The 12574-nt window shown below is 34.9% G+C and overlaps 1 protein-coding gene across 1 annotated transcript; it reads right to left on the reverse strand.

Moving 5' to 3' along the window:
* Positions 1-3214: 3214 nt before the first annotated feature.
* On the reverse strand, positions 3215-10549 carry LOC107727110 (renin-like). The gene is made up of 9 exons (XM_016536922.1): positions 10482-10549; positions 9552-9702; positions 9306-9429; positions 9033-9151; positions 8505-8701; positions 7981-8103; positions 6751-6895; positions 5083-5181; positions 3215-3451 (listed from the first exon to the last, which is right to left on the reverse strand). The coding sequence occupies exons 1-9, from the start codon at positions 10547-10549 to the stop codon at positions 3290-3292; spliced, it is 1188 nt and encodes a 395-aa protein (XP_016392408.1). The 3' UTR covers positions 3215-3289.
* Between the last annotated feature and the right edge of the window lie 2025 nt (positions 10550-12574).

Here is a 12574-nt window from a genome sequence, read left to right on the forward strand (position 1 = left end):
TTGCTTAATCGCAATAAGCTTTGTGCTCTGTTACCTTTTAATAAACAAAGTATCAGCTTTAAAATTCTGCCAAATTCATAACGAAATTCAAACAATAAGTAGCCTACCGTTTTGGCGCTATTTAATGCAGTATAAGCGATCGCTTTAGCGCCTCTGTTCAAGTGGCACGTGAACCCGTCATATCTTTCTCTTTACTATTATACGAAATACACATGAATGGACATAAGATACAGTACAACTTACTGAAATGTCTCATTGTAATCGCTCATTCAGTGTTTCAAACTGCGGGAAACGTTTAAAGCTTGTAAAGAATTCCACGTAACAATACATTTACCTCAGAATAACCATTCAGCATCCATAAGCTCATAAAGAAAAAAAAACCTATAAAGAATTGCTTTTAGATAAATATATGCGCTATATTGCATATTCATATTTTACTTAACCTGTCTACATGATAGGAAAGAATGCAAGGAGCTAAGGATAAAATTCAACACCTCCTATATAATTGCATGTTACTAATGAAGAAAAACAGACTGGACGTGTGCAAGACAATATGACATCATTTATAGGATGCATTGAGGAGGAGCCCAAACTACACTCAATGACCAAGTGATGCTGACATAATAATGGTCCATGATATTGGCACAAAGTGTAATAAACAATTCTTTGTGACTGTATATAGTTCTCAATTTGGAAAAGATGTTTAGTTCCCACTTTAAGTGAACCTTAGTTCCCAGGACCTCTACAAGATGGATTAAAATCCTGGTGCTGTAAAAGGAGGGGAGACATAAACACATAACAGTATGACTGAAATGTTAAGGTGTTAAAAAATAAATAAATAAAACCCGTTTATTCTGCACTTACAAATAATTTGCCTCCTAAATTTGTTTGTTATAGGAGCCAATGTGATTTTTTTTTTTGTCTGGAGCCCTGATAATATCTTATGAGTCAATAAATGATGTGGACATCTGTTATAGCTGATATAACCTCTTTCAAAACTTACAGCAGCTAAAGAATGTGCATCAGGAATGGAGGGAGAGAAAGAGAAAAGATAGAGAGACCAAATAGTGATAAAATCTGTAGCTCCTGCTGAGGAAGGCGTCTTCAGCGTGACTGAAACAGCAGGAGATCACATCTTGCATTCCATTTCACAAGCTTCTCAACAGAAACGCTGCAAGACAAGCAAGTTTCTAAACACGTACAGACTGGGAGAGACAAAAACATCAAAAATAAGAAGCAGGGCATGTCTTCCATGTTTATATGGATGAGTGCTCTAGCGTAATGAAGATGTCCCGTGACTGTTCACCACTCCCGGGCTTTTGTAAAAGCTTCCAGAGTAGAGTACATAACAGGACAGACAGTGAGGATGGTCAAATGGGGTAAACATCTATCCTGACATTCGGTTGGCCTCATATGCGCCTCATATTGTTTGGATTGTGATGTGTTGAGAGGTGAAAGAAGTGTTGCCAACTAAAAACTAAAGTTGGCAACTAAAGTTGTTTTTGATTTATTCAGTGTTCACAGTATTCACACATTGTAGGGCAATGATATAATAACCTGTAAAATCAGTGCATACCACATCTATTGATAATAATGCAAATTAAAACAGTATCAGTCAGTTGTAGGCTACATTGTGGTTACAATAGTGGAAAATTTGAATTCAAGTGGATTTCTTGGATACGGGTTTTGTTTATGTAGCAATCATTAGTACAGATTGTTTGTTTTATGTAACTTTAAATATATATATATATATATATATATATATATGATATAACTATAATAAATATATATGATATAACTATGATATAACTATAATAAATATATATGATATAACTAGAATTGGTTTTATAACTTTTTTATAACAAGTCCAAAGGGTGTGTCTTTTTGAGTTACTCCTTTTTTCAATGCTATATTAACACATTCAGTTAAAACTAAAACCAAATGTCATGGTCAGTGAAACCCACAATGAGTTGCTCAAGGGAATGATACAATGTTTTTTTCTCTTTCTCTGTCTGTCTGAGCTAGTTCGTAAAAGACATGATTAAAAACTTTTGTTCTGGTGTTGCCAAACACTTCTGACAGAGAACAACACATCTGACGAAAGAACAGCCTCCTGTCTTGATTTACATGTGGTTCGTGGGAAAATAATTGAGCTAACATATTTCTATTGAAGTCAGACTTTAGAGTAGTAACAGCCATGGCCTCTGAGCATCACGTGAACCCTTGTGAAAAGAAGTGAGCTTAATTGTAGTGAATGTGCACTTGTAGTGTACTTCAAATCTTAAAAGTATATTTCAAATAACTGACCTTGCAAAAAATATACTAATGAAATAAAAGGCCACCCAAAAATGAAAATTCGGTCATCGTTTACTCTCTGTCAAGTTGTTCCAACAGCTTATGAGTTTCTTTCTTCTGTTGAACACAAAAGAAGATATTTTGAAGAATGTGTGTAACCAAAGAGTTGACCATTTGTTTCCATATATATGAAAAAAATGTTCGTAATGGCTACCGTCTGTTTGGTTACACACATTCTTCAAAATATCTTCTTTTGTGTTCAATAGAGGAAAGAAACTCATAAGCGTTTGGAGCAAGTGATGAGGAAATTATAACAGAAATTTCAGTTTTGGGGTGTACTTAATGAGAGACACTTTCATAACTATGTTTCTTAAAATACTTATACACTTTAAAAACACATTTTGCATAACATCAAAATTTGTTTATTTTAAATAATTATCTTTTAATAACATTTTATCTTGCTTGCTTTTTTATTTGATATTGCATTTAAAGTTACTATATTTTGAATGTGATCAATTTCAGCTTCATCATTACAAATATGCAACTACAAATATATAAAGTATATTTTAGTTTACTAAAAATGCTTATCAGTACATTCGAAAGTACACTTTAATCATATTTCAAAGACAATAGAGATCATTTCTAAATTACATATAAAAAGTCACCTACTTAAGAGAGTCAAAAAGTACTCTTAATTTCAACTTAAGTAATTACATTTAATATAAATTTTAATTATAATACATCTTGATTTAATCGTAAATAACATCCAATTAAGTGTTACATTCAGTTCACAAACAAGCATATTCTGTTAAATTATTTTAGTTTTATAATAAGTACTTTTTAAAATTATGCTTAAAGTGTACTTCTCGTTCACAAAGGAAGCTTTAACTTAAGTTGCCTGCGATTATTGTGACAGATCAAGTATCCTATGTTGTGTACAAGTAGCAATGTAATAGCAATCAGATTTTTAGGATAGTAGAAAACCCAGTGTTTCTCAGATTGCCTGAGCAAAGCCAATGCGATTGTTTCCCCGATCAAACTCTGTATAGTATCGAGCTATGAAGTTTGCCCCCAGTATCCAGATGGGACCAGTAGGGGGCGGCACATCCAACGCTTTGAATGTCACTGTGCAGATGTCCTCCCCAAACTCAGACTCCTGTAGGCAGAACAAAAGAAGACAAAGAGACATTAGAAAGACAATGCAAGTCCATATAGCTGTAACATAGATTGATGAATGTCAAAACAGATGCTACACTTCAGAAGTCATCTGGAAAATGACATGCAAATACAACATGAGGCATTTCGTATTTAATGAAAAAAGTCACTTGGTGAAATAGATCCCAGATTTCAGTGCGAAATGAAATGCCAGACTGACTGAGTAGTACAGAGTCAGCAATAGTATTTCTAACGAAAACGGCACTTCGGTTAACGCTAAACATTATTTGAGTGAAATTGTAAAAAATAAAATAAAATAAAAAACTGAGTCTTCATCATGTGAAGGAAGGGAGCTTTCAAGTTCGAGATATTTTCACATTTTATTCTGTGACATAAAATACATCATTAATCACCCCACTTGTGTGTTTTTAAAAGTGTTAATGTGTCTTTAAAAAGGCAATTGTTAACAAGTAGATAAATGGGGCTAAAGACCCTTGTGAAAAAATAAGTGTGCTTAATGTGTGCAGTTTGTCATTTTAAAAGATTTACTTAAAAGTACATTTTAAATAATTATGTTTTAATAATCTTTTGACATGCTTTAAATAAGTACACTTATTTTGATATATTGACTAACATAAAGCACCTTTAAGGATGCTTAGCTGGATTTTAGCTATAGTATGTTATTCGACATTTCAAATTTCAATAGATTTTAAATGTATAAGTTGCAACTTCATCATTACAAATGTAATTACAAATCTATTTATTACATTGTAATTACATACTAGTTTCAATAGAAGTTACATTAAATCTAGTTCATTATAAATACAGCCATATTCGGCAGTACACCATAACCATAATTCAAAGACAATAGAAGTAATTATGAAATTACATTATGAAATTTCATCATGACATGTATGTTCTAAAGTACTTAAGTGTGTTAAAAAGCATTCTAAAGTTCAACTATTTAAATTTAACATACATTTAAACATTTTAAATTATAAAATAACATAGTTAAGTGTAAACAAATTACCTAAGTTGTGTTCATTAGTGGAAATGATCTTGACTAACAAAACATGTCAGAATCATAAACTTTTGTTGGTCACATAGCTTATTTTCTGCAATAATCCAAAAATCAATGAAAAATCCCAAATTTGTTTTTTTTTTATTTAGGGAATCGTCTTCTGTGTTGGCCTACAAAGGCCACTCCATAATCCATAGCCTAGTTACATTAAAGGTGCACTCAGTAATTTTTGTTTATGAGGTAGTCATCTTACTTATACTGACACCTAGTGGTGTGTATGTAGCTTCCCGCAAAAGACATGATAGTCAGCTATGATGAATTTATTCCACAAGCAAAACTGTCCAATAACAGGAGGTTACTACGAGAAAGTAAGTAGCATTCAACCGGTCATGTGATATTAAAGTGGGAGCCTCCAACTAAAATAAATAAAAAATAAAATAAAAAGCTTTATTAGGCTACTGATCTGACTGTCTTCATTTCATGTCAGTGTACATGAGAAAATTAAAGCCTTTCAAGATCAGCACCACCAAATGTGACATACTGTATTAATATTAACACTTTAATATTGTGTTAATATACTACCCTTGTAATGAAATAAAGAAAGTCCTCACCCAGAGAATATAGTCCTCTTCTGTGAGAGAATATTCCTGACCACCAAGATGAAAAACCACAGTTGGCAACAACTTGACTAGATTACAGTTTACAGTATACTGTGAACAGAGTGAAAGAGAGAGAAAATGAGTGAGCTTTAAAACCATTCAAAGACAACATTGTGCTGCATCATTTTGCAAAACCGAAATGACACTGAACTTCACACTTGAAAAGAAAGAAATACAAACATTTTCCACATTTAATATCACCAACCACAGTGGTTATGAAAAAAAAACATCAGCTTTCAGTCATTCCATTTGCTCTTCAGACATTATTTATGAGACACAGCCAAACATGATAGACCGAAGCAGCTGTTCCCATGGAGTTGTGCAACAGGAAAAGGAAAGAGAACAATAAGAAACAGGTTTTAATGCTAAATATAGAAGTATTGTTTCATAAAAGCTTGTATGTATGGGATGTATATGGGATGCCATGTTGGCGCATGATCAATCACCCTAAGTTTGTTTGCGATGTGAAGGTGTTGAGTTTCATAATCAATTGCCTTCTAATTTATAATCAGTTGTCACTGCTGAATGTTTTAGAAGGTCCATCATGCATTGTGTGCTCTCTGTTTATAAACAACTGGAACACATTGTTCGTTTTTTATGGCTCTAGAAAGTTTGAAGGTTTGCCACTACTGCTGAGATTTAGAGATTTCATAATATTGTTTTCAAGATTAAAATTTTTGCTTCTTCAGTTTTCATAGTTTCTGTTGCCAAGTAGCGGATTCATATTTTTGGTTCTGAAAAAAAAAAAACTCTTTCCATGGCTTAATCTCTCAAATCAATTTCTAATTCTCATTAAATTAAATGTATGCTTTTAAATAAAGACAGATTTTTAAAGGGATGGTTCACTGTTTTTTTTCTAGGCTTGATTGTGTTTATAGGGTGCAGTCTAACATGTGTTAATGCTTCGTTTTTTTAAAAATGCATTATTTTTCCCATAATTTACCTTTATTCCACACCGCTCTGTCCCTTCTCTGAGAGAAACGCTGGTCATTTCCTTCTTTTATGAAGCCCCTCCCTCAGAAATACGCGATGGGCTCTGATTGGTTAGCTATCCCAGTGTGTTGTGATTGGCTAAACCGCCTCTAGTGCGCGTCTAAGCGTCCCGCCCCTCTCCTCAGCGGCATGTGCTCCGGTTGTATTGTAAACAACGGTGTTGTTAATATCGCTTATCAGTTTGAGCCCGATTGCAGAACCTGTGCAAGCACAGCTTTTAATGGTAGGCCTATGTTTTTTGTTTGTTGTTGTCTTTTAGATATGCTGTTATTTGCAAATGCTACTGCTATGTTAGCTTTTAATATATGGTTTTATCCTGATTAAAGCTTTAATACAGTACGGCAATATTAATATTACGCGTCCATGTTTAACGCTTTTCATAGTTATGTGAAAATAAGTGTATAATTGTAACAGTTCATTGTTGGAGCTGAGCTGAATGAGAGAGAGAGAGAGAGGGAGAGAGATGCAGAGATATCTCCATTTGCATTGAACTTTCAGCTTCGTAACTTTGCAGATATTGTTTATGCTCAAACAGCAACATTACACACTAACTAATGTTAAAAAAGAGAAATCGCAATGAACCACCCTTTTAAGGAATGTTCGTAAGGTTAGCTAAACAGAACTCACCCCTCCCTCTGCCAGTTCAACGGCACCGATTGTTTTCATCAGAATGGAAATGGAGGAGGCGGGGCCTGTGATGTAGGAGGAGCCTGTATCAATAACAGCAGTACAGCCGTCCATGCAAAACAACATATCTGCACCCACAGACACTCTGCAGAAAAACAAAATATTATTGAAGTTAATCAAACACATTGCAATGGATTATGTTTCAAAAATGTTTTTAAAAAAGTTTACTTTCTTTTGGGGAGCCTTAAAGGAATAGTTCACACAAAAATGTACTTGTCTTCAGGCCATCCAAAAATGTAGATCAGTTTGTTTCTTCTTCAGAACAGATTTGGAGAAATTTAGCATTACATCACTTGCTCAGCAATAGATCCTCTGAACTGAATGGGTGCCGTCAGAATGAGAATCCAAACAGCTGATAAAAACAATAATCCACAAGTAATACACATGTCTCCAGTCCATCAATTAACATCTTGTGAAGTGAGCTATGTGTTGTAAAAGAAAAAAAAAATCCATTATTAATGAATTTTATCTTCAAACCATCACTTCTAATCTAATCATGTGAATTATTATGTTTTTCTCAGCAGTTTGGACTCTCATTCTGACGGCACCCATTCACTGCAGATGATCCATTGGTGAGCAAGTGATGTAATGCTACATTTCTCCAAATCTGTTCTGAAGAAGAAACAAACTCATCTACATCTTGGATGGCCTGAGAGTGAGTAAACTTTCAGCAAATTTAAATTTTGGGGTGAGGTGTTTAAATATTTTGCCCAATAATTGTTTGCCCAACAATATCTTTAATATCTTTAAATCTATTTATATGTGCCATTATTGGCCTGAAATATATTGCACAAGTCATATTTAGGTGACGTGTAGGCCAAGTATGGTAACCCATAACTGGCACGATCATCTTCAAAAATTTGTCTCTTGTGTTCCAAGCAAAGGAAAATACGGATATGGAATGACATGAGGGTGAGTGTGTGATTGATTTTTGGGTCAACTATTCCTTTAAAGGACACAGGGCAAGGATTGATTACCTCTCTGGAAATGGTTTGAGATTCTGCTCAAAATTAAAAACGGATGGCTACCGGATATCTTGTATAAACTGATATAGGATGTCTAGGAATATTTGTGAAAACTGTGATGTAAAACAGATGTAGAATGGCAGAAAAAGCTACATGGAAAGAAATCATAATTGTTCTGTAAAATTGATGATGATAATATTCTTACCCCTTCATAACGACCTCCCACTTGCCTTCCTCTTTGGTATTCATATAGTGGAAGGATCCAGTGTGGTAGTTCGGGTCTGTGCCCCCCAGCACTAGTTCTCCACCAGGGATGTGTGTTGGGTCCCTTATAGTTACACACACATATACATACAAAGATATGACTTGTAATCAACTAGTACTGTTTAAATACATTTATTATTACACTATACAAATATAATACAAATATAATACATTATATATATATATATATATGTTTTAAATAATATTTTACAATATTCATGTTTTACTGTGTTTTTGATGTTGGTCAGCATAAGAGACTTATATAGTCTCTTATATAAGAGAATAATAATAATAATTGTACAGTATATAATTAGACGTCTGATGACCCAGCATAGTGAATGTAATATAATGAAAATATTTTCGCAATGACAAAGACCCTCATGGCAATTAAAAATGACAAAAAAATGCAATCATGAAATTTCTCACTTTTGCTCACCCTGTATGTCAATAGATGCTGACGCTCACCTGCTGTAGTACACAGAGAAGACGTTCTGTTTCAGAACATGTTGAGACATGATGCGATCAAACACAGGTGTAATTCCATCAATGGCTACATCTGGATATCCCATCCCTAACACTCCATCAAACTTGGCAAAGATGAACGGGATCGCAGGAAGAGCTGTGGCCTCTGCAAAAACCTGCACCACCGGGATACCACCCACCTAAAGAAGTTAGAGGTCAAAGGTCAAACGGCTCAATCATGTACTATGTGCAATTACAGTTCTGGTCTTCCATATTGCAGTCAGTTTGTTTTAAAAATCAATCAGTATTTTGCCTTATTGCATGTCAAATTTGGTCACAAGCATCTGGACTTGGTTATCCGTTGACGTTTTGCTGTGCTTGACTTACTATGGTAACCTGGATGGCAAAAAATATTTTGCCTCGGTCATTAAAATACCGTTTCCATACTTTGGTAAAGATATTCCTTTTGAACTCATTTCTGAACATTCCCAGTGCTTTACATTCTAAAACAAATGGCTTTTTGTTACTCACTACAACCACATCCTCGCTCAGAAATCCCCGGACGTTTCCAGAAGCATACTGGATGGAGAATCCCGTGCCGTTGTAAATATGCGTGAGGGATTTGGAAGCATCGTACCTGTTGTGTGTAACTAAAAACAAATATGGAGAAAGACAGACTGAGCTGTAGGAGAAAATTTGCAGGTTTTGCTTTCCATTTAAAAAGGTATGTTCACATAATCCAATGACTTTGTAATATAAATTGTTATGTGGTTTTTATATGATTGCATTTAGCAAATCACTCACAGCAGGCTGTGTATAAAGGAGAACAGCTGTGTGAAGGAACCCAGAGGTTGGCAGAACCCGTGTCAAAAACAACATTGAACATCTGAGCTGGTGAACCAATACTTATCTCACCAAAGTATTGAGTCTGGAAATCAACAGAGAAATAGACAATTAAAAATATAGAATTGTCTATATGAAACAACAGACAATTAAAAATATAAAATTGCTCATAATTGTGGTTCTTTTCCATTTTTAATACTGATTTACATCTAAGTAGTTGATCAGAGGTGTTGGAGCTGTGCCGTTTTTGGGTGATGGTTCATCATATTTGGGCATAATCTCAGAAAACACTTGAGCTGGTGTGACACCCATTTCCTTCAGGTTTTCTCGTATGGAGGGCATTTTCTTCAGTTTTACCCTAGCAACGAGAGAAATAACTCATTACATGTATTATTTGTTTGCACAACTGATAAAACAGCAACATTAGATGGCAGTGCATTTGATCTGATTTTAAAATGATTTTTCATAATTTTTCACGATTATCATTTATCTTCATTTCAAAATAAGACAGATACAATCCCCATATGGCAAAAATAGATATACATTTTGTAATAAATTTCAAAACTACTCAAATAGATTTTAAAATATATTTTAATATAAAATTATTTTTGGTACATTTTAGTTACTTATATTTTCTCTTATTTTTGGCCGTTTTTAAAATGTTTTCAGGATAAATAACCAATGGGCAAATATCGCAGACGATTATGCTTAAATCGAGAGAAGCAGAAATTGTGATCACAGTTACACTTCAGCCTTATCTGATCTGAACCAACACTGAACTGACTTGAGCTTAAAAACGGCACTATTGCCTTTTAGAGCTGCTTCACAGCAGAATCTGAAATGTCTCCATAGTTGCGTTTCCATAACTGATTCTGCTGTTTTTCTATTTATGTCTGTGAAGCTGCTTTGACACAATCTATATTGTATAAAGCGCTACGGGATTAAAGGTGACTTGACTTTGCTAAAATATAAAGGAAGCTATATATTTTCATGAATAAAGATGCATTTGTACTGTGTTAGGAAAAAAACATTGCATGATATTGTAAAGATAACATGTTTCTCAAATGAAATAATTGGCTTTTGTTGTTGTATTAAAGCCAGCAAAATTGTTCTCCACTGAGGAGTGTGTAGACTTACCTCCATAAGGCCTGTACACTTGTCGCTGAGAGTGACAAAACCAGAAGAGCCAAGCAGTGCACTTTCATTCTTACAGATGGATCGAAGCACTTAAACTACCCAATAACCAGTGTAACTATACGCACCACACGTCTTATGCTCCGACTCACTACAAACTTCTCTTTTAGTGTGCTTTTTTTTTGACAGACTCTCCTTCCTGTGTTTTTATACGATCTCTCCTACGCTCTATTCTGACCTTGACCCAAACCCCTGGCTTTCTCTCTCCTCTCACCCCTCCTTCTTGATAAATGCTCCCTGAATAAAGTGACCTCACGGTCAAGGGACACACATCACACACAGTGATTTAAGACCACTTCACTTAATAAAATCATCATTGTATGGGCCTGAAGGATGCAGATGTATAGGGAAAAAAAATTGACAGCAACTTGTGTAAATTGTTAAAGAATATAACACATAAATATTGAAATATTATCATCATATCAAATAGCAACACATATCATAAAATATCTGAAATTATACAACAGATGTGTGTTGCTCTACAATATATATTACGGGACTGACGTTCTTGCATGCAACTCTTAATGACCCTTGACCTTTAAACTTAGGGGCAGTGTGGATGCCTAGAACTGGGTTTCCCACAGTAATGGGCCAATCTCTTCCCCTGAAATTCCCTCATGAGACTCTCCATACATAGACATCATCTTTTACGTCTATTTTGCTGTTTATCTTCCCTGGACTCATTTTTTAAAGGTGCTTCAGTAATTAAGCACTTTGTAAGATTGGTTGGTTGGTCTTTTTTTGAAGGACTAGCAGGTTTAGTCCTCAGACTCCTCACTGAAGAAGATAAGCTACACCTGCACAATAATATTTCACAGTATGATGACATTAAGTAGAGTTAGAGAGAAGCACCAACCAACCATGACGATTGGCATCATACTTGGGCTAGCAGCTGGCCTAGCAGATGCCTGTGAAACTTCCCCTGGTGGCTAAAACACACAGTAATACGGTAATGCCCACTGGTTACATTATTTGACCTCAGAGTTAAAACTTGTACTGCAGCTGCCATACAGCAATTGGCAGTACTAACATTACATCTATTTATATTAAAAAAAATTAAGTGAACTTATAATCATCTGTTGGATGCCATTCTATGCACTTCTTCGCTAATATGATGGTGCCATCACAATTGGTTCTTGACACTTGCTGGCACTTTTCAGCCGAACAGCTGCTCATTTTGGCCAGGCAGTGGTTGCACTTACCTTCCTCAACTACTACATATTAGTGTACTGGAAGATAGACACAGAGAGCATCAACTGATATAATCAATTATTTAATGCTCATAATATTAATTAAAACCTATTTTCTGATTTAACGTAATGGACAGCAAAGGTTGATTCAACACTGATTGAACTTCGCTGTAGACAGCAAATGTTATTTTTGTTTTCTTATTGTCTTTGCTCAGCACACACAATACATTCACAGTATAAGATAAACAGTGTCTATTGGGTTGTTGAATGAACAATGTATAAATAACATCTCATTTTTAGGCAGTTATTTGAGGAATGATGACAAAAAAGTGGGCCTACTATGCATTTTGCAACTTGCAGTCACTCGTATAGTTTTGAATGGGGTAAAATGCAATGGGACTGGCACCGGCTGGTCTAGCCTGAAAAATAAGCTTTTTTAACAATATTTGAGCAAAAGAAACAACAATTATGAGACCGTTGTTGTCAGATTTCACTGGTGATTTCAAATATGAAATTTAATAGTAAGCTTGGCGAACAGTTTTGTTGAATTTGATGTTTCCCCATTCAAAGAGATAGGAGCTGTGCTTGAATGCCCGAGAGGCGTTTCAAAGATGGCCGCCGAGACTTGCCTTATATGGACAAATCAAATGGATGTAGTGTAGTGTATGCTCATTGGTAGAAACAATATTTTTGTGGCCTTTTTTGGTAGGCTAGTTTATCGGTGGTAGGTTAGGTAACAGTTCAGGTACATTCTTTGGTACTATAGATGTGTCCCAAATCATGTACTTATGCACTATGACATTTTGTAGGATAAATAGTGTGAGTAGTGCGTTCACACTGAAAATT

This window comes from Sinocyclocheilus rhinocerous, unplaced genomic scaffold, assembly GCF_001515625.1.
Source record: "Sinocyclocheilus rhinocerous isolate Xijiao unplaced genomic scaffold, SAMN03320098_v1.1 scaffold311, whole genome shotgun sequence".
NCBI lineage: Eukaryota > Metazoa > Chordata > Actinopteri > Cypriniformes > Cyprinidae > Sinocyclocheilus > Sinocyclocheilus rhinocerous.

What these genes read in the sequence shown, in the direction of transcription:
- LOC107727110 (XM_016536922.1), bottom strand. Translation starts at nt 10,549, where the DNA reads ATGAAAGTGCACTGCTTGGCTCTTCTGGTTTTGTCACTCTCAGCGACA. An exon ending in AGTGTACAGGCCTTATGGAG is followed by an intron (nt 9,703 to 10,481) that starts GTAAGTCTACAC and finishes TCTCGTTGCTAG; the next exon opens with GGTAAAACTGAAGAAAATGC. An exon ending in CTCTGATCAACTACTTAGAT is followed by an intron (nt 9,430 to 9,551) that starts GTAAATCAGTAT and finishes GTTGATTTCCAG; the next exon opens with ACTCAATACTTTGGTGAGAT.